The sequence below is a fragment of the Schistocerca serialis genome, chromosome 6, assembly GCF_023864345.2.
Source record: "Schistocerca serialis cubense isolate TAMUIC-IGC-003099 chromosome 6, iqSchSeri2.2, whole genome shotgun sequence".
NCBI classification, from domain to species: Eukaryota; Metazoa; Arthropoda; class Insecta; order Orthoptera; family Acrididae; genus Schistocerca; species Schistocerca serialis.
In genome coordinates this window covers 621,680,365-621,707,481 of record NC_064643.1, presented here as the reverse complement: position 1 = coordinate 621,707,481, position 27,117 = coordinate 621,680,365, and the positions used below count along the sequence as shown (strand labels likewise).

Below are 27,117 nucleotides of genomic sequence, written 5' to 3'. Positions count from 1 at the left end.
TGTTCCTGATCTATATTAATGGCATAGAAGACAATCTGAGTAGCCCTCTTAGATTATATGCAGATGATGCGGTCATTTACCGTCTTGTAAAGTCATCAGATGATCAAAACGAACTGCAAAATGATTTAGATAAGATATCCGTGTGGTGCTAAAGCAGCAATTGACCCTGAATGAAGAAAAGTGTGAAGTTATTCACGTAAGTACTAAAAGAAATCTGCTAAATTTTGATTACGTGGTGTGTCACTCAAATCTGAAGGCTGGAAATTCAACTAAACACTTTGGGTTTAGAATTACAAATAACCTAAATTGGAACGATCACATAGATAATGTTGTGGGTACTGCAAATCAAAGAATGTGATTCACTGGCAGAACACTTAGAAGGTGCAACAGATCTACTAAAGAGACTGCTTACACCACACTTGTCTGCCCTATTCTGGATTACTGCTGTACAGCGTGGGATCCGCAACAGGTGGGACTGATGGATGACATCGAAAACATTGAAAGAAGGGTGGCTTGTTTTGTATTATTGCGAAATAGGGGAGATAGTGCCACAGACATAATACGTGAATTGGAGTGGCAATCATTAAAACAAAGGCGTTTTTCGTTATGATGGGATCTTCTCATGAAATTTCACTAACTAGTTTTCTCCTCCAATTGCAAAAACATTCTGTTGGCACCTACCTACATAGGGAGAAATGATCATCACGATAAAATAAGAGAAATCAGGGCTTGCATAGAAAAATTTAAGAGCTCGTTTTTTCTGCACGCCATTCTAGAGTGGAACGGTAGAGACAGCTTGAAGGTAGTTCATTGAACCATCTGCCAATTAGTTAATTGTGAATGGCAGAATGGCAGAATAATCACATAGATGTAGATGTACCTTCCAGTTTCCTCTGACAGTTAAATTTTTGTCTCCCTTAATTATTCAAGTAATTTCTTTTATCTCATCGTACATTCTTTGCATTTCTTCATCATCTGTGGTGCTAATAGGCATGTAAACTTCTATCAGGACGGTGGGTGTAGGCTTAATGTCTATCTTGGCTATTATGGCACTCGTAGTGGCTCACCAGCCTTCTTCTTTTCTTATTCATTATTAGGTCTACTCCTGCATTGCCATTACTTTATTTTGTGTTAATAACCATTTACTGCCACCACACTTCACCCATTCCCACTACATATAACTTAAATCTATACATTTGCCTTTTTCTTTTCTTTAACCTGTCTATCCGATGAAGGGATCTAAAGGTCCTCGCCCTGATGCATAGAATGCCAGTATTGTTTGCTAATGGGAACATCTTCCTCAGTAGTCCCCACCTAAAGAAATGAATGGGGACTATTTTACCTGGGGAATATTTAACCTGTGAGGCTGTCATCATTAAACCACACAGTAACGATGCATGTTCTCAGGAAATATAATGGCTTTAGCTTCTCCTTGCCTTAGGCCACTCACAGTACCAATACCAAGGCCATGTGGTTAATGTTACAAGACCAGAGCAGTCAATGACCCAGACTTTTGTCCCTGTAACTACTGAAAAGACTGCTACCCTTCTTCAAAAACAACATGTTTGACTGACCTTTCCACCTGTCGTGCAGTCAGTCAGCCTAGCCTTTTAGAAGTGGTACAGAACTTTACTGAAAAGGCAAATGATCACTTTGAAATAGACAACTCAACAATTAACATAGAATACACAAAAATTATTCAATTTAAACTCTGAGAGACAGACAAAATATTGTGAATAATGAGTTTATGTCAAAGAAGTCTTTGAGCCACTCACATACTTGGGAACCAATCCCATATGCTTGTACCTTAGTTAGGAGTCTGCAGTGGGGCACCGAGTCAAATGCTTTCTGGAATTCAAGGAATATGGCATCCGTCTGATACCCTTCATCCGTGGTTCGCAAGATATCATGTGAAAATAGGGCGAGTTGTGTTTCACAGGAGTGATGATTTCTAAAGCCGTGCTGATGCATGGACAGCAACTTCTCTGTCTCAAGGAGATTCATTATATTAGAACTGAGAATATATTCGAGAATCCTGCAACAAGCCGATGTTAAGGATATTGGTCTATAATTTTGAGGATCCGTCCTTCTACCCTTCTTATATACAGGCGGGATGCACAAAAGGATTTTTTTAGATTACATGGCTTTTAATCCAGTCCAGATAATGATAGCTGTATGAGACCCACATGTATCAGAAGAAGGGTCAAAGAAATGCCCGCCCTCCCTCCCTCCCTAAAGTTAGAATATTGAAATGTTAGCAGTTAACCATCAAAGCATTCACAATCAAGCACCAGTGTTTGAAGTGCTCCAAAAAACAGTGGAGCTAATGTAGCACTAGGTACAAAATTGATAACTGAAGAGAGCTTCATGAGTCAAGATCAATAAAAAGGCATTTTATTGGATGACTGGTTTCGACAGAACTCTGCTGTCATCATCAGAACTTATGCATTAAAATTTTGACACCACACTGTCTATTACTGTAGCAAGTTGCTTCACACTGCATATGCATTTCCCACTACCACGAAGATCACTACACATCAGCATGTCAAGTATAAAAGCATTATGTAAAAACACAAGCATAGCTGTATTCATCAATTAAAAGTGTTCATGTTCACAACCAGGTGGCAGCTGAGTTGAGTTGAGTTGCCAGCTCGTGGTGAACATGACACTTGTACTCGGTGCAATACGGTTATGTTTACATATGTACACAACACTTTTATACAAATACTTGACATGCCTATGTGCAGTGATCATCATGGTAGTGGGAAGTGTATGTGCCGTGTGAGGCAACTTGCTGCACTAACGGACAATATGTTGTCAAAATTTTAGAGCATAAGTTCTGATGATAACAGCATAGCTCTGTAAAAACTGGTCATCCAATAAAATGCTTTCTTCGTGATCCTGGATTGTAAAGTTTTCTTCTGTTATCATAGATTGCAGATCGTCCCCCAGGCTGACAATGTTTGGAATGTATAAGGTACAGAAATCTGATTATAAACCAAAACTGAAAGCAATCAGATTTAGGAAAAATTTAGGTGTATGTCAACAGGATAGGCTGATGGGAAATGAAGATGTTGCATTTGTCACAGTAGACAGAAAACTCAAATCAATCAAGACAGAAATCAAAGCCAAATGCAAGATTGTGCAGGCAAGACTCACTATCAAGGGTGTGCATAGAATCATAAATCGATCCTTCTATCAACCACCAGACTCACCCTCTGATGTAACCAAAAACTTTAGAAAACCTCATTTTGTTTGTATGTTAATAGAGTGGGATGATTACAGTGTTGTTGGTGGTGGGTGTGACAGGTCATCCTGTGAAACATTACTACTTGTCTTCTCCAAAAACTACCTAGAACAGATAATTTAGAATCATAAGCTAGACAGAAATATATTGAATCTAATAGCAACAAATTAGCAGTGGGCATGAGAAGCCATTCTCCAGAACATTACTACACATCGTCTCCAAAAACTACCTAGAACAGATAGTTTAAAATCACACTCATGATGGAAATGTATTGGATATAATAGCAACAAATACATCTCATATCTTTGAAGATGTCCACAGAGAAACTGGTATCAGTGACGATGAGCCAGTTGTAGAAACAATGGGTATTAAAGTACAAAGGGCAACTAAAACAAGTAGCAAGATTTGTACATTCGGTAAACTAGGTAAAGAGACACTAATGTCTATCAAAATGAGAAATTTCAAAAATTTAGCTGTGGACAGAAGCACGTAGGCGAACTAAGGCTCATGTTTAAAAGAATAGCTGATCATGCACTGGATTGTACCTAGGACAACAGATTATGGCTGGAGAGACCTTCCAAGGTATACACTCATTGTGAAGAAATGACTAAGGAAACAATGACTTCTGTATAATAGGTGTAACACGAAGCCTAGGGCTGTTGATAGAGAGCTGCTGATTCAAATATGAATGGCTGTCAGGTGGGCAGTGCACAAAACCTTCATTAACTATTATAACAGAATATTACCAAAAGATCTCTACAAATCCCAAAGTAATTTTGAACATATGTAAAGGCTGATAGAGGTACTAGAGTCAGTGTCCAGACACTCAAGGACAAGACAGGGACTGACATTGAGTATGCGAAAGCAAAGGCAGAAATTCTGAACTCCATTTTCAAATGCTCATTTACAAATGAAAATCAAGGATTACTGTCACAGTTTAATTCTGGTACCACTGCACAGATGAGTGAAGTAAATATAATTATCAGTGGTGTCAAGACACAGCTGACGTCATTAAAACTGAACAAAGCTCCAGGCCCTAATGGAATTCCTATCAGATCCTATGTAAAATTTGAGGCTGAGTTAGTACCTCTTTTAAGCATAATATACCATACACATCTTGTACAAAAAACTGTGCCCAAAGGCTGGAAGAGAGCATGGCTCACACCTGTTTACAAGAAAGGTAGAAGAAATGACCCATAAAACTACTGCCCATTATCATTGATATCCATTTCTTACAGAGTCTTAGAACATATTCTGAGCTCAAACAAAATAAGGCGTCATGAACGAAATGACCTCCTCAATGCCAACCAGCCCGGATTTAGAAAATATCGATCACGTGAAACCCAACTCACACTTTTCTCACATGACATAAAGAACACCATGGAACAAAGCAGTCAGGTAGATACAGTATTTCTTGACTTCCAAAAAACATCTGACTCAGTACCACAGTTATATGTATTATCAAAAGCACAATCATGCGAACTATCAAGCAAAATTTATAACTGGATTGAGGATTTCTTTGTAGGGAGGGCACAGCATATTACCTTGGATGGAAAGTCATCAATACATGTAGAAGTAACTTTAGGTGTGTCCCAGGAAAGTGTGTTGGAGTCTTGTTGTACAAACTGTACATTAATGATCTTGCAGACATCATCAATAATGACGACAGACTTTTCACAGATGATGTTGTTATCTATACTGATGTACAGGGTGAAAGAAAATACACAAATATTCAGAACTCGATAAGATTTCAAAGAAGCACAAAGACTGGCAACTTGCTTTAAATGTTCAGAAATGTAAAATCGTGCACTTCATATAATAAACAAACATAGTCTATAACTACAATATCAATGAGCCACAACTGGAATCAGTCAACTGAAATAATTATGGGTAACAATTTGTAGGGATATGAAATGGAATGATCACACAGGCTCAGCTGTTGCTAAAGCAAGTGGTAGACTTTTGTTCATTGGTAGATTATTAGTGAAATGCAATCGGTCTACAGAGGAGACTACAAAAAACTCATGCAAGGCATAAATAGGACTAACAAGGGATAGTGAATGTAAATACAGAAGGGCAGCATGCTTATGTCACCCTACACATCAATTTCACAATTTACTCTCTCCAGCTGTTCTGCTTCAATCCACACTTAAACCATTCAAAGCTGTCTTGCAGTTACTTCATTGCATGTCTTCCTTCACTTTCAGTTTACTACTGCAACATTACTCTTCACATTTTTCTATGCAAGCCCTAAGTATTACTGCATTTTTGATAAAATTCCTGGCTACATTCACATTACCTCATGCTACATATATTCCCCTCCGTTCATTTGAGAAAAAATTTAATCCATAATGAGTTAGTGTTTTATTTCGTATTAATGTTTACCTTTGTATGATGTTCAATACATCCTAAAACTGAAAAATTAATCCTTTTTATTTACTTACAATCACTAGGCCTTTAACACTCACAATAACAGATAATTACTGATGTGATTAAGTCAATGTAATTATCTCTCCTTGGTGCAATAGATATGGGAGAGTGATTCCACTATTCAACTACATAATCATAAAAACAAAGACTTACTTTACATAGGAGTATATAATCATCTTGTCTATGTCTCAGTCTGAACTTGTTGCATACTCTCTATAAAAGGTTTCTTGGGGGTGTGGGAAGTGAAGGAAGCAAATTCCATCCATGACAAAGAATTCAGTATGTAACGAAACTGAGTGGAAGAAAGTGAGCTGCAACTTCCCCAAAAGACCAGCCACTACATCCGTGTTTCATGCTAAGTATTAAGCACTCAACAAAAGAAACAATGGTAACCTACCGTTCTCATAGAGTTTCCTTCCATGACTGACTAGGGAGGGGCTGGGAATCAGAGGAAAGGTGTGAGGTAATAGGAAAGGAGAAGATATGTGGGGTACACAGGAGGTACGGAAGTATTTGTATCGGGAGGTCAGAGAGAAAGATACAAGACAGTACTCAGTAGCAGTGATGCAATAAGGATTAAAGTTAGTCCCAATCACAAAACAAATGGAATGCAAGTAGAAGAAATTAAGACAGGGAAAGTAGATTATGATGCTGGTATCGGGGAGAATCGAGTGAAAAGGTGTAAGGTAGTGGTAATCTGGTGTCTTCAGATGAGGGTTAGCATAACTTCAGATCTGTGGGATTACAGTTGATGCAACAGGAGGAGGTGACTCACAAGCTGTGGCATTATGAGTTAGAGAGGCCTATGGATAGACTAAGATATAAGTTCAGCAACTCAAAGTGACTTTGGAAGAGATGGATGGAGTATTAAAGGCAATATTTTTGGTAATTATGGCTCTAGTGAGCAACATGACTGAGTTCATCAGGGTCTGGTTATGATGGCTGAAAAAGATTTACTGGTTGTTTTTCTTAATAGGCTTACTGGAAAAAATAGTGCAAGTCTGTTTATGGGTTAACTGCACAGGATATTGTCTGTAAACAACCTAGCAATGTTATCAGCCTATTTGGATAATTCTTATCATCCACAACAGGTGTACCCACAAGTGCTAAAGCTATAGGGGGGAACACTAATGATGTGGAATGGGTGGCAGCTCTCAAAATGATGATAACATTCATGGCTTTGATATACACAGATTTTTGTAGAGTCAAAAAGGAACAGCTCACTGTCCATGGACTACTGAGTTACGAAGGACCAAAGTGATATGTAGCTGGGAGTTTGTGTTGACATTCTAGAAGGAAGACAACAGACTATGGCATAACAATGCTTTTAAATAAACTTCATGAGAAAAAAAGCTGTTTTATGCAATTATTGTAGACACTTTTTAACAGAGTATGACAGAGTCACCACTTATACTTACTACAGGAACACAAAAAAATATGTCAACTTTTCTGTAGTGTGAACTTGAACTGAGTTTGATGTTAAGAACGACTTCATACAAATGTGAGCGTGAGTCATTCAGCAGGATGCCAAATATGCAGAATATAATACTTCTGATAGTATCGATTTGCACACAACACAAAATTACCCAGAAAATGAACACTGTGTATGCTCAAAATTCAAATATTATGTGGGAATAAGAGACTAACTAGTGAAGTGCATTGTTTATTCCTTCGAAGAGAACTGATTTTGAGTTTCGTTTTTCTTTAGAGCTGTTACTTCCAACTGCAGGCCTGCTAAATATACGTCCTGAAGTGTATGTAGGTTTGATTTCTGACTTACAAATACTATTCCATTCTATGCATCCTTTCAAAGAAATCAGCACTCAGCACTATACTAAGCACTTTAGAAATTGAATCTGCATTGTCATCATTATCCTATATATGATTTTTTTCTGTATATAACAGACCCAAGTAATTTTACATAAATTTAACATCGCAAAAATGACAAACAGCATAAAAATGTACACTTTTCTATTAAATAACTTCAAATCCAAAAAACTTATGTAAATTAATTTTGTGAAATGTAATTATTATTTCCTAAATAATATTTCAGAGATAAAGCAGCAGTCAGCCTGTGGCTGGTTGTGATTGATTGTAATATATTTTTTGTTTTAGAAAGTAAATGAAGAGCATTCCTGCTCATCTCTCTCTCTCGTCTGTTAGCCTTTGTACTGATAGGACATACTATAGCTGTGTTCCTTGGATATCAGTAACTAATCTTTCTTTTCTGTAGACACATCTGATGTAAGTGTGCCTTTAGAACTATTTGAAATTAAATTAGTGTAAATTAGTTAAGTCTCATGAGTTCTCATTTTAACAGTTCTCCTAATAGATATATAAGATACATGAAATGCTTTATTGTTACAGCCAATGACCAATAAGAGCTTAATGGATCATGGCATGGAAACATAAAGGCTGAATACAATTAGTATTCCACCATTTATTCATTTACAACTTGCTACAGCATCCCTGTGGCTGCTGATCATCACAAAGTGTTTTGCAAACTTGAATGCAAGCATGGAACCTTAAATGGTCTGGCCACAGTCTCCAAGCTACCATTCCATTTTGCCCCTAAATAACAGGTAAAGACCCTGCAAAATTGATGGTGGTAATCTCAAAATTTTCAGAATTTTTCTAGAAATCAGATCGGTCACTAACAAAAATGCATCCACCACCAACAATTTTAACATTTTTCTTTCCAGTGATTAATTTCAATTTCTACTCAAAACCAAATTTTAGTAATCTTGCTTGAGCAGATGTGTCAATATTATTCATAGCTCCCCTGATAACCTTTTAGTGTTCATCACTCACAGAAACAACTGTGTAGAGTGTCGCCTATAACTCACCCTCGTATTTTTGTGGGAAATTCCATCTTCAACACAGGATACTGATGACTTTTGGTCGCCAACATCCACAACACAGGCATAACCAAGGCCAGCACCAAATGTAGCTGCTACATGATCCTATATTTAAAAAAGTACATGATACATATAAAGACTTCACTATAATAAGATATGAATGAATATGGTAAGGAAAGTTCTGGTAGAATGTAAATAATTTAAGAGTAAAGGAGTCCACTAACCGACTCCCTAACAATCCACACCATCATGTCACAGTCATTGTATGCCACACAACTCACCAGTTCCAGCATTCACATGTTGCATCCCTATATCATACACCTGCTGCCTCTACCCCTCCCGCATCTTATCCCACCCACTAGCTGCCTCCCTCCAAGCCACTAGCTGCCCCTCCCCAACCTTCCCGCAGCTTCTTACTCCCTTTACCCATCCCACTCGACACAACCCCTCACCCCAGTCCACCACTGAACTGCAATCCCAGTACTGTGAGTTCAGGCACCACATTTTAGCTACAGAGATTCCTGTGCATGTTCTCTAGACTTTTACATAATTTGTCCAAAATCTAGTATGTTTTCAATCTTTCTGTGTGCTTGCCAGTGACTCAACACTGTTTAGTGAGTGGTCTCCTATACTCCTAAATTATTAAGATATATAAATAATAAAAAGTATGATATTATAATATAAACTATAGAAACTATCTAAAAAATTAAACCTGTAAAACTGCAAAGAGGATTAAATGTTGACCTACATATACATATTTTGTTTTTTTAGGTACATGGAGGAGAACATTCATGGATTTGGATTAGGCCTATTGTTCATTAAGAGTCTAATTTCACATTATTATACTTTGCTGTTGCAACACCTTTACAGTTATATGTGACACCAGGCTGCAAAATGTGACTTCACTAAGAGTTGGAACAAGAGCCCTCAATTACATCAGAGGACTGATCCCAACATCCAGTCCACGCGTTCATGCCATGCAGCTGGTAGAATCCATAAAGTAACAAATTTGACAGATTGTTTTACACAGAAAAAATATATATGGGCTGCTCAAATACCCACACATCAGATCACATGGTGAGTTAGTCTTGTTTCTGTTCTGGATAAAACATATTACAGATAACACAAAGAAATACCACTTAGCAGCAGCAATGGCATGACTAGTGTTAACTATATAGTATTGCTGCACATCCATGTACAAGTTATAGGGGTAATGGGCAAATGGAATTCAGACAATGAATGGCTTTAGACTACAGGGCACACCCAGCTGCTTCCACAGCTTGGCTAAAGAAACAATAATATAGACCTCAGAAGCTCAATTGTTTCTACTACTTTTTTATTTAAAGACAATAAATTGAAGGACTTTATGATCGGAAGATGGCTTGGTGGAGTTGGAAGAGGAGTTCCATAATATCAAATGGTATGCAGTAGGGCTATCGTAAGTGTGGTTGCAAACTAAAGATCAAATAAAAAATTGAAACCAAAACACTTTTTTTTACTACAGTAGAAAAGAGCAGATGGGGAATTCAGGTGCAAAATTATCTGTAAACAAAGAAATTAAAAACAATGTTACAGACATTACAAGAACCAATGTGGAGAAGCCTCAAAATAAGCAAAACTTGTTTTAAAACTAAACAAAAATAATTCATGGCTCTCATTCAAGTTTATGCATCACCATACACACATTCTGATGAGATAGAAGACATCCATCTAAAGTTACAGAAACTCGTAAATGATGCAAATCCTATTCCATGATAATGGAGGATTTTATTGTGGAGTAAGACAAAACTAAAGAACAAATCTGCATTGTGAAACTTCAGGTGTGATACTCCAGTACGGCCAAATAGATAATAAATTGAGGTGGCACCATAAAGTGGACAAATTTTTCTGCCTGCATTGCAATGATAAATCTCTCTCATGAAGTGAAATGCAATGGGGTTGCTGGAACATTGCATATCTTTATTCAAAGTCATCCACTGGAGTAATCTTCACCTCAGACTAGGGACCTTTGCCTTTCATGGGCAAGCGGTCTACCAATTCAGAGAGATTTATCATTGGAATGCAGGCATAAAAATTTGCCCACGTTATGCTGTGGTCTACCAACTTAGCTACCCAAGCACACCTCTCAGCCCATCATCACAGCTTTACTTCCACCAGTACCTCATTTCCATCTTCCAAACTGTACAGAAGCTCTGCTGTGAAACTTGCAAGACTAGCAGTCCTGGAAGAAAGGAGATTATGATGTCATGGCTTAGCCACAGCAGGAGGATGCTTCCAGAATGGAATTTTCACTCTGTAGCACAGTTTCGGCTGATGTGAAACTTCCTGGCAGATTAAGACTGTGTGGAGGACCGAGACTCGAACTTGGGACCTTTGCCTTTCAGGGGTAAGTCTGAAAGGTAGGAACTGACGTACTGGTGGAGGTAAAACTGTGAGGATGGGTTGCGAGTCATGCTTGAGTAGCTCAGTTGGTAGAGGACTTTACCACAATAGCCAAAGGGCCCGAGTTCAAGTCTGAGTCTGGCATACAGTTTTAATCTGCCAGGAAGTTTCATATCAGCACACACTCCACTACAGAGTGAAAATTTCATTCTGTAACATCTCCCAGGCTGTGGCTAAGTCATGTCACTGCAAATTTTTCTTCCAGGAATACTAGTCTTAATGAATAATTTTACTCATTCCACATCCCGAAACCTCTCTTCATGATGGCATGCAGATGAATGAAGTGCATGTTTGAGTGATGACTGAGTTCATACTGCCAAACTGGCATGTAGCCCACATGTAGCTAAGTTCAGAAGTAAGTGCATGTTGACACACAATTGAATTTCAGAAACGTTCTGATGATGAGCATTAAAGCATGTTAGCTGCTGTAATTACTCTCTCCCAGTCACTCTCTTGCAGTGTGTCTCAGTGGAGCCCAGAAAATGGATGTTGAGGAAGCTATAATTTTGTGGGAGTATCGTAAGAAAAAGCAAAAATTAAGATACTGAGTTCATCCAGTTTTGAACATGCTCTCTATGAGTTTATTTACCACATTGCATCTGCAACTGTGGGACAATGAATCTAAATTTTTCAATTACTTCAGAATGTATAGAAAATCATTTGATGACTTGCTCCGCCTCTTCCAAGAGGATATAAAGCAGACCAGAAGGCCATCAGTTACTGCATTTCACCAAAACAAAAACTAATAATTATTTTAAAGTAAGTTTTTATTTAATTTTATCCATGCTAACATTTAACAACATAACAATTTAGCACTTGGGAAACAACTGAAGTTGTGATCCATTTCTAGAGGCAGCTGAAGAAAATGTACCTGGTGCTAAATTCTGTCCACTTGTGTAACCATAACCAGAAGAATATTGTTGTGTAGACCAATTGTTTTCTTGTGAATAATGTGATGTTGAAGTTGATGGAAAGCTGTAGTCATTGCACGTGCTTTGGTGCTGAGCTGTTACATTGTATGTGCTATCTCAGCTCTGAGGCAGCTATTTTCTTTATTTTGTTCACCAGAGGCAAGGAAAATAATTTGTCTTCATCTGTCACATCATCTTTGTTCTTCATTAATTCGGTGAATTCAAAATGTCTCTGTTCTAGACTCCTTTCTAATCTTTTAACCCTTTAACTGCTCTGGACGTGTTACCACGCATGCCTTTGTACCTGTCCCTGTGTGCTCTGAAAGTGTTTACGCACGCCACCAGTCCATCTACCTGGTACTTCAAACATGTCTACGCGTAGAACGTACTTTGTGATTCTGACTATGTGGGTAAACATAGGTGCTTATGGGAAAGAGAGTGAATCAGGAATTTTCAGGGATTCCATGTTCTATCAACACAGAAAAATCTTTGGATATACCAAAACCAAGACCTTTATCAGAAAAACAAGATGACGCTTTCTTACATGATCATAGGTGATGAAGCATTTGGACTGATGGAAAATTTAATGACACTGAACAATGGAAAGCTGCTGATTCATGAAAAAAAGATAGTTAACCATTGGCTAACTTTAGCACGTAGGTACGTTGGTATAATGTGTAGTAAGTGAAGAATACTACATCGCCTGTTAGATGTCAGTATGGATTGTGTAGAACACATTGTAAAAGCAATTACAATTCTTCACAACTATGTTCCAATGAGAGTTGGAGTGAAACACAAAGACATCTTAGAGGGAAATCTCACAAATGTAACTGCTACTCACAATGGATGACCCACTTCAATCATGGGATAATGCCCAGGCTAAATTTACCTACTTCTTTGTTAATGAAGGTAAACTTGAACATGCAGATCGTATGACATGCACACAAGTGTACTTGACAACAGCAAAGTTTTTCTTACCTATCTGCATCTACGTCTACATGGATACTCCTCAAATCACATTTAAGTGCCTGGCAGAGGATTCAATGAACCACCTTCACAATAATTCTCTATTATTCTAATCTTGTACAGCACATGGAAAAAACGAACACCTATCTTTCAGTGTGAGCTTTAATTTCCATTATTTTATTATGGTGATCATTTCTCCCTATGTAGATCGGTGTCAACAAAATATTTTTTCATTCAGAGGAGAAAGTTGGTGATTGAAATTTCATGAGAAGTTTCTACAACCTATATTCTTCTTTTTTTCCGTAAGTCATTTCCCTCACAGAAGATCAAAACCAATTCTTTCCAAGCTTGTTGTCTCAAAATTTTATTTTTACAAAATTCCAATCCTATACTCCAAATTGCTGGCCTTTTCTCTGTTTTGCCAGTTAGTAACTCAATGCCAATATTCTCACCTTTGGTTTCATTCGTTTTTCACAATGTCAAACAAACAAAAATAACAGAAGATACATCTACTCACAACGGAACATGCAGTCAACTGAACAGCATACGGGCACCACCTACCTTTCTAGCTGCCCATCAACACAGGTTTGTCTGCATCTAGAAACATTTTGTGTTAACGCATGTTCATGTGATTGATTGCAGGTTGAATATTACATGTCTGAATGCGTGATTCAAAAATGTACAGCAGATTTCCATCATGTGAACATTGCCTAGATATAATTTGATTTGATGTTAAGGACTATGAAATTCTTGAGTACTACTCTGTTGGTTCCTCCGTCTGTTCAATGACAACAATTTTAAGTTTACCTGGCACTGGAAAATATTGACTGGTTCTCGGGTGTACCAGAGAATTATTCAAGATTTTCCTATGCCAGGAAAACCTAAAATCACATATCAAGTATCTCTACGGGGAGGAGTTGCCCAGCAAAATTAAGAAGCTCGACAAGCTTCATAACAGGGAGGAGCACCTCTTCGCCGCAATTGTGTGTCTACTGAGCTCCCAAGAATACCATCTTTTGAGAAGGTCATTCATCCGCCCAGAACTCCATCTACCAACCAGAACTCAGCCTGGCCCTAGTCAGAGAGAGGATCAGGAACACTTGATACAGGCTCGATGAAACCTCAAGAGAACTCTTTCCACTCCACCTGCAGTTGGCATTGATGTACACATCTGACTCGTGGGAGTGGATAGATGCAGTTAGCTGGTCTCAAGTCAAAAAAGCATGACAATCAGCCGCCTGCAGACAAACTGAATGCCTTGCGGCTAAATCACTGCAAGAATTGTGAATTGTGTTTTATTCATCTCATGACATACATTTGCAATCCATTTGGTTTGCATACAGGAGACATGTCAAAAATTTATAAAACAGTTACAATGATTTTTTCATTAAGTAAATAATAGCACTATAATAAATAATAACACTATAAGGATATTTCTTGGAAGGTGTAACACATTGTAACCAGCTCAAATTCGAGTTTGTCCCGCATGAGTTAATCCACTGAGTAGTAACACTTCAGTGTCAGTACCTCATATTGCTTTCTTATAAGTGAACTAAATTCATTTGCATCAACTTTTTCCCTTTTAATTTATTACAAATTTTGATTCCCATGTATTGAGGTCTCTGGGTGGGTGAGGAGCATAAAATTTTCTTTGTTTCTAATATCATGTAAATGGACAAAATGGTTTCCCTCGAATAATTCATGTCTGGTGTACAAAAATATAATAATCTCATACATGTATAAGGACAGCAGAGTTATCATTTTAAGTTTTCTAAATAATGGTCAACATGGATCTTTTTGATTTACAGTGCACATATTTCGAATGATTTTTTTCTGTATTTTTAGTACCCACACTATGTTAGTCGAGTTACTCCAAAAAACAATACCTTGCAGTTGATAATATTTGCATTGCAAATGCAAAGCTGCTCAGTTTCTTTTCCAGATATTCAATGTGTGCCGGCCAGCTCAAATTTTTATCTACATTTAAACCTAAGAATCTGACTGAGTCAACTTCTTCTATATCTTGATTGTTGTGAACAATTTTAATCTCCTCACATTGCGACTGTTTGGTTTTGAACTGCATCACGTGAGTCTTAGATATGTTTAGATTCAATCCATTTAGCTGAAACCAAGTTTGTAAGGTACTGCGGGTACTGATCACAGATTTGGGATTTTTTTCCAAATCCTGATGTTCAAATAAGACAGGAGTATCACCTGTGAACAGAACTGATGGGGAGCTGATATTTAATGGTAAGTCATTAACATAGAAGAGAGATAGGACTGGTCCCAATACGGGGCCTTGTGGAACACCCTGAGATATTTTTTTTCGTCAGAAAAATAATATGCGCCATTTGAAGAAATGCTAACTCTTTGCTTTCTCTTGGATAAGAAGGATTTAAGCCATTGTAGGGTACTGTCGCTAATGCCACACTATTCAAGTTTGTAAACAAGCAATGCATGGTTTACAGAATCAAACATCTTTGTGAGGTCACAGAAAATTCCTGACACCTTATTTCTCTTGTCTAATGATGTACTTATTTTCTCAATGAAGCTGTTTACTACATCTATGGTGTTTTTCCCCTGCTGAAAACCAAACTGATTGTTTAGAATAATAGAATATTTTGTAATGAAGTTTTGGATTTGTGGAACAGCAAATTTTTAAAATATTTTAGATAGGACTGGGAGAAGAACCTCAGAGAATTGTCTTTAACTGTACAGAGAAAGTAACTGATGATGTTACTTTGTCTGTACTAGGAAAGGGCTGAATTTTGCACCAACAATAACAACTATACCAACAGCAGAATTAATCAGTTCTGTGGAACAGGTTGCTCTTGCACTCCCACAGGACGCTGCAGATGAAATATGATGTGAAACATGCTGTACACTTACCAGGGCAGTTCCACCAAGGCCAAAAATCTCCACAGGAGAGAGAAAAGCACTTAAGCATCTATGAGAAGATTCTGAGTGTCATCCTCTTAAAAGACAGAGGGAATTGTATGGTTCTGGTACCACGTCACATTTACAAACAAAAGTCATACGACCTAATAGAGGATGACACATACAGGAGAGCTGAAGATAACCTTACCAACTCAGTGAAGAGGAAGACCATTGAGCTTCTCCAACACACATTCCCAGACAAGAAGATAAAGAAGAAATTTTGTCCAGAAGCTGTGTCACCTGGACTTTATGGACTACCTAAAGTACACACACAAGAAATGCCTCTTCATCCAAACGTTAGCAACATTGGCACACCAACATATGAATTAGCAAAACACCTGACAGTGATGCTCAGCCCCTCTGTGAGCAAATGCCAGCACCACATACGAAATTCAGCACATTTCATTCAGAAGCTCCAAAACTTCCAATTGGGCCGAGAAGACCTCGTGGTGAGCTTCGACGTGATATCTCTCTTCACATGGGTGCTCTAAGAGACTCCCTAAGTCTCATAGGAGAAACGTTTGGGACAGCGCTAACAAAGCTGTTCGAATTTATAGTTGTGTCAAACTACTTGCTGTTCAATGTAAATTACTACGAACAAACAGAGAGAATAGCAATGGGCTGCCCACCACTATCACCAGTGGTGGCCAATATGTTTATGGAGGCATTTGAAGAACAAGCTCTGGAGTCAGCAGTCAACAAGTTCTTGTGCTTTTATTGATGTGTAGAAGACATGTTCATAATCTGGCCACACTGACAATGTCACCAACAAGACTGTCTGCAACACCGTAATTCGCTGCACCAAAACATCAATTTCACGATGGAGATAGAGGAAACCTATCATCAACTTCCATTTCTGGACGTGAAATGAAGACCAGTCAGCTTTGTAGGAAACAGCATCTACCATAAATCTACACACAGAGATTTTTACTCGTATGCATCCAACTGCCATGCTCTTTCACAAATAGAAAGTTTCCTATGCACACTAGTGCAAAGAGCCCTCAAAATCTTGGACTGTGACAGTCTAGCAGATGAATTGCAGCATTTACAGGGCATGTTTTGCATGAATGGTTACAGTAATCACCAGATACAATGTGCCCTAAAATTGACACCAATTACTCCACATGGCAGGAAAACCTCAGCAAAAATCAGAAGAATATGCCTTAAACACAATGTCAAGTGTGTGTTCTGCCCACCAGCCAAGACAAAAACCTTATTGGGATCAGTCAAGGATGATATAGGACTTGAGAAACTGGAAGTCTATCACATCCTTTGTCAGTGTGAGAAAATGTACGTAGGCCAGACTATTCAGACAGTACAAAAGAGACGCAATGCGCACAAACACCATGTAGGAAACTTTCAGCTGACAAAATCCACTGTGGCAGAGCGCTGCATCTCCCACAGAAATACCATGAATAATGACAAGCCCAAATTGTTGCAACAATCCAACAACTTCTAGGATTGTATTCACAAACAGGCTGTAGAGATCTGACTGCATGACGGATTAATAAATAAGGACAGATGTTTTCAATTAAGCAAGCCCTGGGAACTAGCGTTGAGCGCGACAAAAGCACAGCAGTAGTCTACTAGGAGGTCTGCTTCCATCACAACAACTGAACAGTGCAGAGAAGAGCTGTTGCCACGCCAACAGAGATCCGCCGGCTGCAGCCAGATCAGCTGTGGATCAAGAGTCGACGCCATGCTTCCCCCTCATCACACCATGTCCACATCCGGTCGTGCCTGCTGGAGGTGACAGGAGGGGTGGGTGAATGAGAGAGGGTATAAAAGTGGCACCTAGCATACATCACCCAGTCATCATGAAGATGGCAAGAAGTTGGCTTGCCAAAATATTGCACCTTTGAACGACACCATCCGACTGAATATCAGAGGACTATTCAAAAAGATTACCATGTTGCAGAGGTTCTTTCTAATTTCAACTAGCTGTGGAGATGGGATACATTTGAGCTTGTTAAAGACATGTGGCACTGAGCCTTTTTAAGGGTTATATGGTATGGTATGGCACCTTCTCAAAAAATAATGCACACATGCAAACTCACTGAACTGTCTTCAAAATTGGTCACATTAATTCAGGTGATACATACTTCACTAATGTCTGTACACAGTCAATGTGTGTGGCAAAAACGATACCTTAAATAGCCAGATAGTCAGGTATCCATAGAATCCAGGTGAACAGAGACACAACGCTTCCCCAACTGATCCATTACTCACTAGACCTTTTGGATTACATACTATAATACAAATTCAGACTGTGCCACATATTGTGTGTGATCTACATACACTATCTTTCTGTAAGAGTAATCTTCTTTAATAGCATAGGTAATCTGTTTCACAGAAACTGCTGAAAAACAGCATCTGATAATGTGTCCAGTGGATTACAGCATTATGAATCTGCCAACTACATTTCAAATATATACAGTGACACCAAGGAAAAAATAATGACATGCTTCCATTATCACTAGAGGATTTTCATCTGACAAGAGTTGGTTATTGTGGCAATTTATTATTCCAATCTGTAAAAATCCCACATCACAAGTAAATAAAATGCAAGTAAGCTTAAACTGTGCATCTCTAGAAATCAATGATAAAACTGTAATGTAGCATGTTGTCTTATGGCCTGAGAGCTAGTATATGTTGTACCTGATATGGGTCAAAAAAAGAAAGAACTACAAAACAACATTGTTGATGCCCATGGTAGTTGCAATTCTTGATACTTTTTTCCAGTGTGATCTATTCATTATGAAACTCAGTCCATCAGATGCAACACGAAAACCATGGGAAATGTATCATGATACTCAAATCTCATTTCAAATGACCCCATGTCTCAAAGTCAATGGAACAACCATCCAAACATTTTCTGAGTGGCATGTAGCATTGCATATATCATTTAGCTTACATTATGTGCCTGTCACTTAACAGCATTGCAGAATAATATGTCTGCCATAGAGGCAAGGAATAATAGGCCTTTGTCTCAAAATTACGTTATTCAAACTACCCAGTATCACGAATCTTGTTCTGACACCAGCATAACCTCAGCATATGGTAAGTGTTGAAGAGGCAGTTGTTTCTGCTACAACTGTTACAAACACCATAGAATAACAAGGGGATAGTCCAATCTGACACATCAAAAGCTGCCCTGCATTTTTTTTTCCATGTGAGGAATATAATCGAAGGAACGCAGTATCAAAGTTTTAGCTGCTAAGACACACTGCACACATTTTTCAAAAGTGATCCTGTAGAGACAATAAACCCAGATTAGACCATTTGCCATACTCACAGAGGCATTTGGCATTTAAGAAGTCATTCTTCCCACACTCCATGTGCAAATGGAATGTAAAGAAACCATAATACCTGGAACAACCCTCTGCCGTGTGTTTCACAGTGTTTTACAGAGAGTGGAAGTGGATGTATATATAAACAACAATAGATACAAGTTCATTTTGTAGCATCTGAAAGTGTTAATTTTTGAGATAAGACGCAATTTATATACATTGTATTTCCTTCATATATGCCTGCTAACAGAATCTGTCTTTGCTCAGGTTCCATAGTTTCATAGTAACTTTCTCAATCTTGCAAGTATGAAGTATGAAGAATGTGATATGCAACCAGCATCACCTAATTCTTCTGAAGGCATATCTTAAGTGTCATTTGGTGGTTAATTTCTTGGAAAATCATTCCAGTTGTGTTGATCTTTCAACAGTAACTGTGGATATATTAGAAGAAATAGGAAATAACTCTGACAGTTCATGGATTTGTGGTTCAACCGATTACGGGTTGCACAAGTAAGAGTCTGGAAGAAGACTGTCATCCTAGCCCAAAGAGACTGTGTACTGCAATAGATTTGACAGACACTGAAGAGGCTAAAAACAAAGGAGGGAGAATCGCTTTAAATGATGCAGGGCAGTGTGCAAAGGCAATTTTATAAAATGTGAAAATGAAATGTGCAATGGCAAAAATAATTAAGTGGAAAACGGAACATAAACCAAAATGAGACTTGGAAAAACATAAAAGAAAAACTACTCAAAAGATTTAGAGCTGCATATGAGACACACATACTGTTACTAATGGAGATGTATATTCAAGAAATCATACAGTATAGGAAGCCATAAAATTACAAAGTTTGAAGTAAATTTGTAGGACGGATGATGCTAATTGGAAATACTGTACAGAAATTTGTAGCTGACACAAAGGTGAAGCTTGTTGTTATAGTTTCAACTGCTAAATATATTGCTTATCTTTCCAAATGACTATCCTTCCCCTTCCAACGATTTCCGATGTGTTCTCTAAGCTTTTTTTGTGGTAAACTCACCCAAAAGACAGAGCTGTAGAGGAAACACTATTAGTACAACCAAATACTGCAGCTTGGACAAAGACAAGAATATTTAAGAAAATCCATTTAGTGTCTTCCATGAAAACACCAGAAGAGTCATAAATAGAAAAGATGAACTTCTAATAATAATGCAGGAAAACAAAAGGGTAGACAGAATTTCAGCAAACTTGTTATACATTTTCACATGGAAATTATTGAAAGTGAATAGATTCATTTTGATGGAAACGAGTTAATATCACATTACGATAGAACCAATAAGAAGAAAGGTGGAGTGGCTGTGCCACAATAGTTGATCAGGCAGCATACAAACTTGTAGTACTGACTGTGCACAGAATACCAGCAGGAACTATATTACACTTCATAAAGCAACTAGAAACACTTTTAACTAAGTTATGCATGATTAACTGGAAAACCAGTGTTTGTGGAAACTTTAATGTTAATTTTCTGTCACATAATAGTAACTGATGACACTTAAGATTTAGGATTGTTTATGTCCAGTTGTGGATTATTTTCCACAATGAGATTCCCTACTAGGACTGAAGGGACATAATGCAACTGTTATTGACAACTCATGTTTAGAGCCAATAACTTGCAATATTTAGCTACAAAACTAATAACCAACAGTTTATCAGACCATAATGATCGAATGTTTACAAGAAAAATATACTAATGAAAATTATCAATTACTGACAGTGTAATGTAAGTGGATAGATAAAAATTCTACTCACCAAGCGGTGGCGGGAGATTACACACAGAAAAAGGTTTAACTTTTACAAGCTTTCAGTGCCAGTGGCTGCTTCTTCTGGCAGAAGAGCTGAAGGAGAAGGAAGAGGAGAGAAGGAAAAGAACTGGAGACACTTAGGGAAAGAGGTACAATTCAGAAAAGTCACCCAAAACACCAGGTCAGGGGAGACCTACCATCTGGTAATATTACTGTAAGTTAGGTACAGATAATGGAAGAAATCTACTGGATTTCAGAATCACAAACAATGCCTTGATCACAGTATTTAGAGATAAATTACAGGAAGGACACTGGGGAGAAATTTATATATCAGACAATAATGACACAAAATTTAATTTATTCTTAAAAATACCCTTACAGCTCATTGAGTCTTGTTTTCCTCTAAATCAAATACGATGAAACTGAAGAATAGTGAGAAAAGTAGTGAATAATTTCTGAGATTAAACTACCTTGTTCTAGGAAGAAAGAGCTCTACTCCATTCAGAGTACAAGCTGCAGTCCAGATATGAAACTCCATTACCATCGGTATTGAAAAATCCTCCAGTCTGTCACTAAAAAAAAAAGCAAAACTAATGTACTATGCTCAAAAACATCACACACCAAGACTGAGGCAAAAACATTTTGGAAAATCAAGGAACAAGAAACAAGCAAAAACAGAGACCCAAAAGAAACTTAGCCCCTGAGTCCTTTGGCAGAACTGGTGACACTTTAACATCATTGTTCACCAAATTCAATTACTACTTCCTTGCAGAAGCCTTTGATCATATGCATCACAAAATTTTATGTGACAAAGTAAAGTGTTATTGCATTAATAGCATCTGTATTGCATGGAAGGAGTTGGTTGGTTTTTTGGGGAAGGAGACCAGACAGCGTGGTCATCGGTCTCATCGGATTAGGGAAGGATGGGGAAGGAAGTCGGCCGTGCCCTTTCAGAGGAACCATCCCGGCATTTGCCTGGAGCGATTTAGGGAAATCACGGAAAACCTAAATCAGGATGGCCGGACGCGGGATTGAACCGTCGTCCTCCCGAATGCGAGTCCAGTGTCTAACCATGGAAGGAGTCTTACTTTCATAACAGAAAGCAGTAGGCCTCATTAACAAACTATGTCACAGGCACAATAATAACCTCAGAATAGGGGAACATATCATATAGAGTGGCATGGGGATCAGTACTGGGCCCAATGTCATTTACAACCTACATAAATGATCTTTCAATTACTTTTAAAGGCAGTTCAAAAACCATAATGTTTGCTGGCAACACAAGTTTAGTAATTAAGGATTCAAATTCAACCTTAGCAGAAACAACTCAAATGACTCCTCAAGACACCTGCAAGTTGTTCACAGCTAACTGTTTAATCTCATGAAGACTCATAATATGAAGTTTGACACCAGCAATAACTCACTGTTAGCACCAGAAGTAGACATTAATGGTCATAAACTAAATGAAACATATTGTCTGAAATTTATTGGGGTCCAGTTGAATAATGGGGTCATCACATAGATAAATTAACTCAGTTTAGTGTCATTAGGCCCCTAGAAACGTCTCCCACTGTGTTGACCTAATGACAAGAGTGTTAGCTTATTTTGCATATTTTCACTCCCTCTTGTCTTCCCAAATTACCTTCTGGGACAGTGCACTTAATGTAAATAAAGCGTTTATTCAGCAGAAGTGAGAATATTGTGTAATACAGTTTCAACTGAATTGTGATTTAAGCAGTTACAATACAAGACAAAAATAACGTATACTTTGCATTTTGTATAGTGCACAGAAAGTAGTTATTCACTCTGGTGAGAAGGTATTCAACAAGCTCCCATGTAATATAAAGTAAGAAATTGGAAATCCTCACAAATTCAAAATAAATTAAAAAACATGGTTTATCAGCCACTCTCTGTACAAATTAATCTACATTCAGGGACTGAAAACTACATGGTAAATAGCATTGTTTGTCATAAAGCTGTATATCAAATAGTGGAAATGGAAATGAAGTCCCATGCTTCTTGACAGAGCATAGGGGAATAATGCAGGAGACCCGCACCACCGTGATAGGCAAGGTCCTAATGGAGGTAGTTTGCCACTGCCTTCCTCCGACCGTAATGGGAATGAATGATGGTGAAGATGACACAACAACACCCCATCATCTTGGGGGTCAGGTGAAAATCCCTGAACCTGCCGGGAATCGAACCCGGGACCCTGTGCTTGGGGAAGCGAGAACGCTACCGCGAGGCCATGAGCGGCTGACTATCAAATAGTAATGCACTTTAACAGGACTGCATATTTAACAATAATAACAATAATAATAATAATAATAATAATAATAAATACAATTCAGAAAAAATATCATTGGAATTGTAGTGGGGTCACCCAATATCTTTATGGAAACCGACCAGCTGGCTTGTTTCAAGGAGATCATTGCAAAGTGGGGGAGCAGCCATTTATCTGAAAAATGGTATCCATTTGAATCTACTGATGTATCAAAGCACTACACTGAACAGGTTACTGTATGTTGCACAGGAGTAGTTGAATTTAGTGAAGTTCAATTTAAACACCAAAAGTTAGCTGTAAATGGTGACTTTAATATTAATTTTCTAAGTAATTGTGCAAGGGAAAGAATGTTGAAAGATTGAAATTCATATCACCTGATGCAGACTACATTCATTCAAACTAGAGTGCAGGGGAGTATCAGCATACTACAGACAACATTTTGGTTCTTTCTTCATTACTAGAGCGGCATTCCGTTAGTAAATGGGTGAATGGCCTTTCAGACCTTGATCTACATCTATGTTCACATCTATACTCTGCAAATCACTGTGAAGTGCATGGAAGAGGGTAATCTCATTGTATCAGTTATTAGGGCTTTTTTCCCCATTCCATACTTGTATAGAGCCTCAGAAGAATGACTGTTTAAATGTGTGTATGTGCTGTAATTAATCTAATCCTGTCTTCAAGATCTCTATGGGAGCAATATATATGGAGTTGTGTTGTATTCTTAGACTCATCATTTAAAGCTATTTCTTGAAACTTTGTAAGTGGGCTTTCTCTGAATAGTTTACACCTGTCTTCAAGTGTCTGCCAGTTCAGTTCTTTCAACAAAGTTTACTTCTATTTTCCAGTGTCTGCCAGTTCAGTTCTTTTAACATCTCTGTGACACTCTACCATGGATCAAACAAACCTGTGACCACCTGTGCTGTTTTTCTCTACAGAGCCTTGTGTGCACCCTACACACCATCAGCTACCTGGGTAGCTACCTCTGATGTGTAGAACACACCTGACCTATTTAAGGGGACCCTACTGTTCTGTACCCTTTGGTGCAAGTCTAGTAAGTCACAGCCCAGCTTGTCACAAAACCAGCAGAGACTCTGGTTCAAGTCTTCCATTTGACTCGGAATAAGGAGGTCATGATCTGTTGTGAGGACAATGCTGCATATCATAAACTTCATTGAAACTCCATGAGCAAGTCTGGTATTCTTAACCTTCTCTGCTAGTCGCTGGAATGATCCAAGTATGACTCAGAGCCTCTTCAACATGCTGAATGAGGTCCCCAGATATACACAGCCAGTGCACCCTGTGCTGCTTCCCATTTCTTCTTGCCATTTTCCAAAGGGGGGCCATTGAACTGCTGATGATTACCTGATCCCTACTCACTTGCATTAGCCTCCCACAGATACAAAACACATCAGGTATCCTAACAGGTGAAGTGAGTCTCACAGGCTCAGTTTCAGTTTCAGTGGAAGACAGCATCTTGAAGTTGTTTGTTAGGTGGATGGGTGTGTCATTCTGAGTTCTCGCTGGTCCCTATCTCCTCCATATAGCATGCCTAGAGCTACCATTGATGTGCCACTCACAGTCAAGTGGACAAGTAATGATGGACCTGTATTTGCTGCAGAAGAGACAGTATCCACAAGAGTACATGAAGTTCCTACTGGTATCTCTGGTATATGACTCTCAATAGCTCTTTCAATGCACCCATTTGCAGCAGGTTCTATTTGCTTGACAACAATCAATTTCTAGTCACTTACAAACAACAACCAACTCATCCCCTGCCTAAGAAACATAATTAGAAACTATCTAGAAATGTTCACACAGTGGCAAGAGAGACTTTTTTTGAACCTCACTAAAGAACAAGAGTGACAGTATATTTAAAGCACACATTCGTAATTTCGCAGGAAGTTTCCCTGTTGTATATCTATTAGTTACTGTTCAGTGCTACACTGAGTAGAACATTGTGTCACGCAGTTTGCGAATTTCGAGATGGCAGAGTTGGAGGACCAATGTGTCTGCATCAAATTTTATGTGAAACTCAAGGAAACCTTTATAGACATACACCAAAAGATGCAGGAAGCCTACAGTGATGAGTGCTCAAGCCATACTCAGTGTTATGAATGGTTTACATGGTTTAAAAATGGCTGGACAGAAGTTACAGATGACCCTTGTTCAGGACCCCCTTCGACCTCTACCGACAATGCTCAAGTCATAAACGTCAACAAAATTGTGCATGCCAATTGAATACTGACTGTCTGAGACATTGCAGATGGATGAAACATTTCAGTTGGATCATGTCATAAAATCCTGACACAGCATCTTGGAATGCATCCTGTTGCTGCCAAGTTCGTCCCACGGCTCATGAGTCAAGACCAGAAAGACCTTTGCTTCTCAATCTGTGAAGAGCTTCCGGATTGCACAAGTGAGAACGAGATGTTTCTTAAGAAACTCATAAGTGGTGATGAGACCAAGGTTCAGTCTTCACAATGGGTCGGAAAAGATTCTCCAAGACCAAAAAAAGCTCATCAGGTCAGGACAAATGTCATGCCATGCTTTTAGTTTTCTTCAAGTTTGAAGGTTTAGTTCGTCATGAATTCATGCCACAGGGACAAAATGTTAATCAACGGTACTATTTGGTGTGATGCCTGCAAGAAAATGTGAGGAGGAAACGGTCCGAAATGCGCTGAGACAATTCATGGCTCTTGCATCATGATAAAGCACCTGCATATTTACCCTTGTTGGTGCACGAGTACTGTACAAAAAATGAAATCACCGCGCTGCCTCATCCTCCGTACTCACCAGTCCTGTCCCATTCAGGTTTATTATTATTATTATTATTATTATTATTTCTAAAGATGAAAATCCCACTGAAAGGACAAATATTTGCAATGATAGACAAGATAAAAGAAAATTCACAGGTGACGCTTCGCACAATCCAGCAAGAGGCATACCAAGACTGCTTTCGGAAGTGGAAATGGCGTTGGGTGCGGTATATCAATTGTGAAGGAGAGTATTTTAAAGGATACCATGCAAATTAGGTAAAAGGTAAGCATAGAAAAATTTTGTGGACCAAGTTCCAGAATTTTTTGAACAGACCTAGAAATAGTCACAACTGAGTTTCAAATAGACCATTACAAACAATACTGTAAGGTGCTTAAAATGGCATTACAAAGGCAAAAGGCATATGAAACACAAACAGAATACTGAATTCTCACGGTAAAATTAAAATAATATTGTCAGTTGTGAAGGAAGTTTCTGGCCATCAATGTAAGGTTGAGGAAATAAAGTCAGAATTTTTCTTACTAATAAGTCAGATGTGAGTAATTATTTAATAACTACTTTCTGAATTTATCTTGCAAATTTAGTAAAAACTTAAGTTTCTACAAGAAATAGCACAAATTTCTTACAAAATGACTTTCTATGACTGCTACCTGAAATACACCTCTGTGATATGACAAGGGAGAGATTGAGTCCCTAGTTAAATTACTAAAGACTATAGATTCTCATGTACATGGTGGAGTATTTAGTAGAATAATAAAGCACTGCATTGCATATGTCAGCCCTGCACTTAGCCACATTTATAATTTTTCTTTACGAATGGTCAGTTTTCTAAACAATTAAAGTACTGAATAGTGTAGCTCAAACAATGGAAAATCCAGGACGGAATGTAACACTATTATGAAAAGTAAAGTTGCTACTGATCATAAAGCAGAGATGCATAGGCATGACAAGTCACAAATAACCTTTTGGCCAACATGGCCTTTGTCAAAAATAGACGACACACACACACACACACACACACACACACACACACACACACACACACACACACACACACACAAATGCATCTCACACACATATGACTGCAGTCTCTGGCAGCTGAAGCCACACTCATGGCTTCAGCTGCTAGAGACTGCAGTCGTGTGTGTGTGTGTGTGTGTGTGTGTGTGTGTGGGCGAGCTCATGCGCCATCTAT

General features: G+C 38.3%; 1 protein-coding gene across 2 annotated transcripts in view; it reads right to left on the bottom strand.

The window, feature by feature from the left end:
• The window catches only part of LOC126484353 (actin-related protein 8), a 168,220-nt gene that overhangs the window by 78,338 nt on the left and 62,765 nt on the right, over positions 1 to 27,117 (bottom strand). For both annotated transcript variants that reach the window (XM_050107818.1, XM_050107819.1), the window contains exon 6: positions 8,524 to 8,640. In XM_050107818.1, the coding sequence (XP_049963775.1) occupies positions 8,524 to 8,640 (117 nt within the window). The remainder of the gene's footprint in view (positions 1 to 8,523; positions 8,641 to 27,117) is intronic.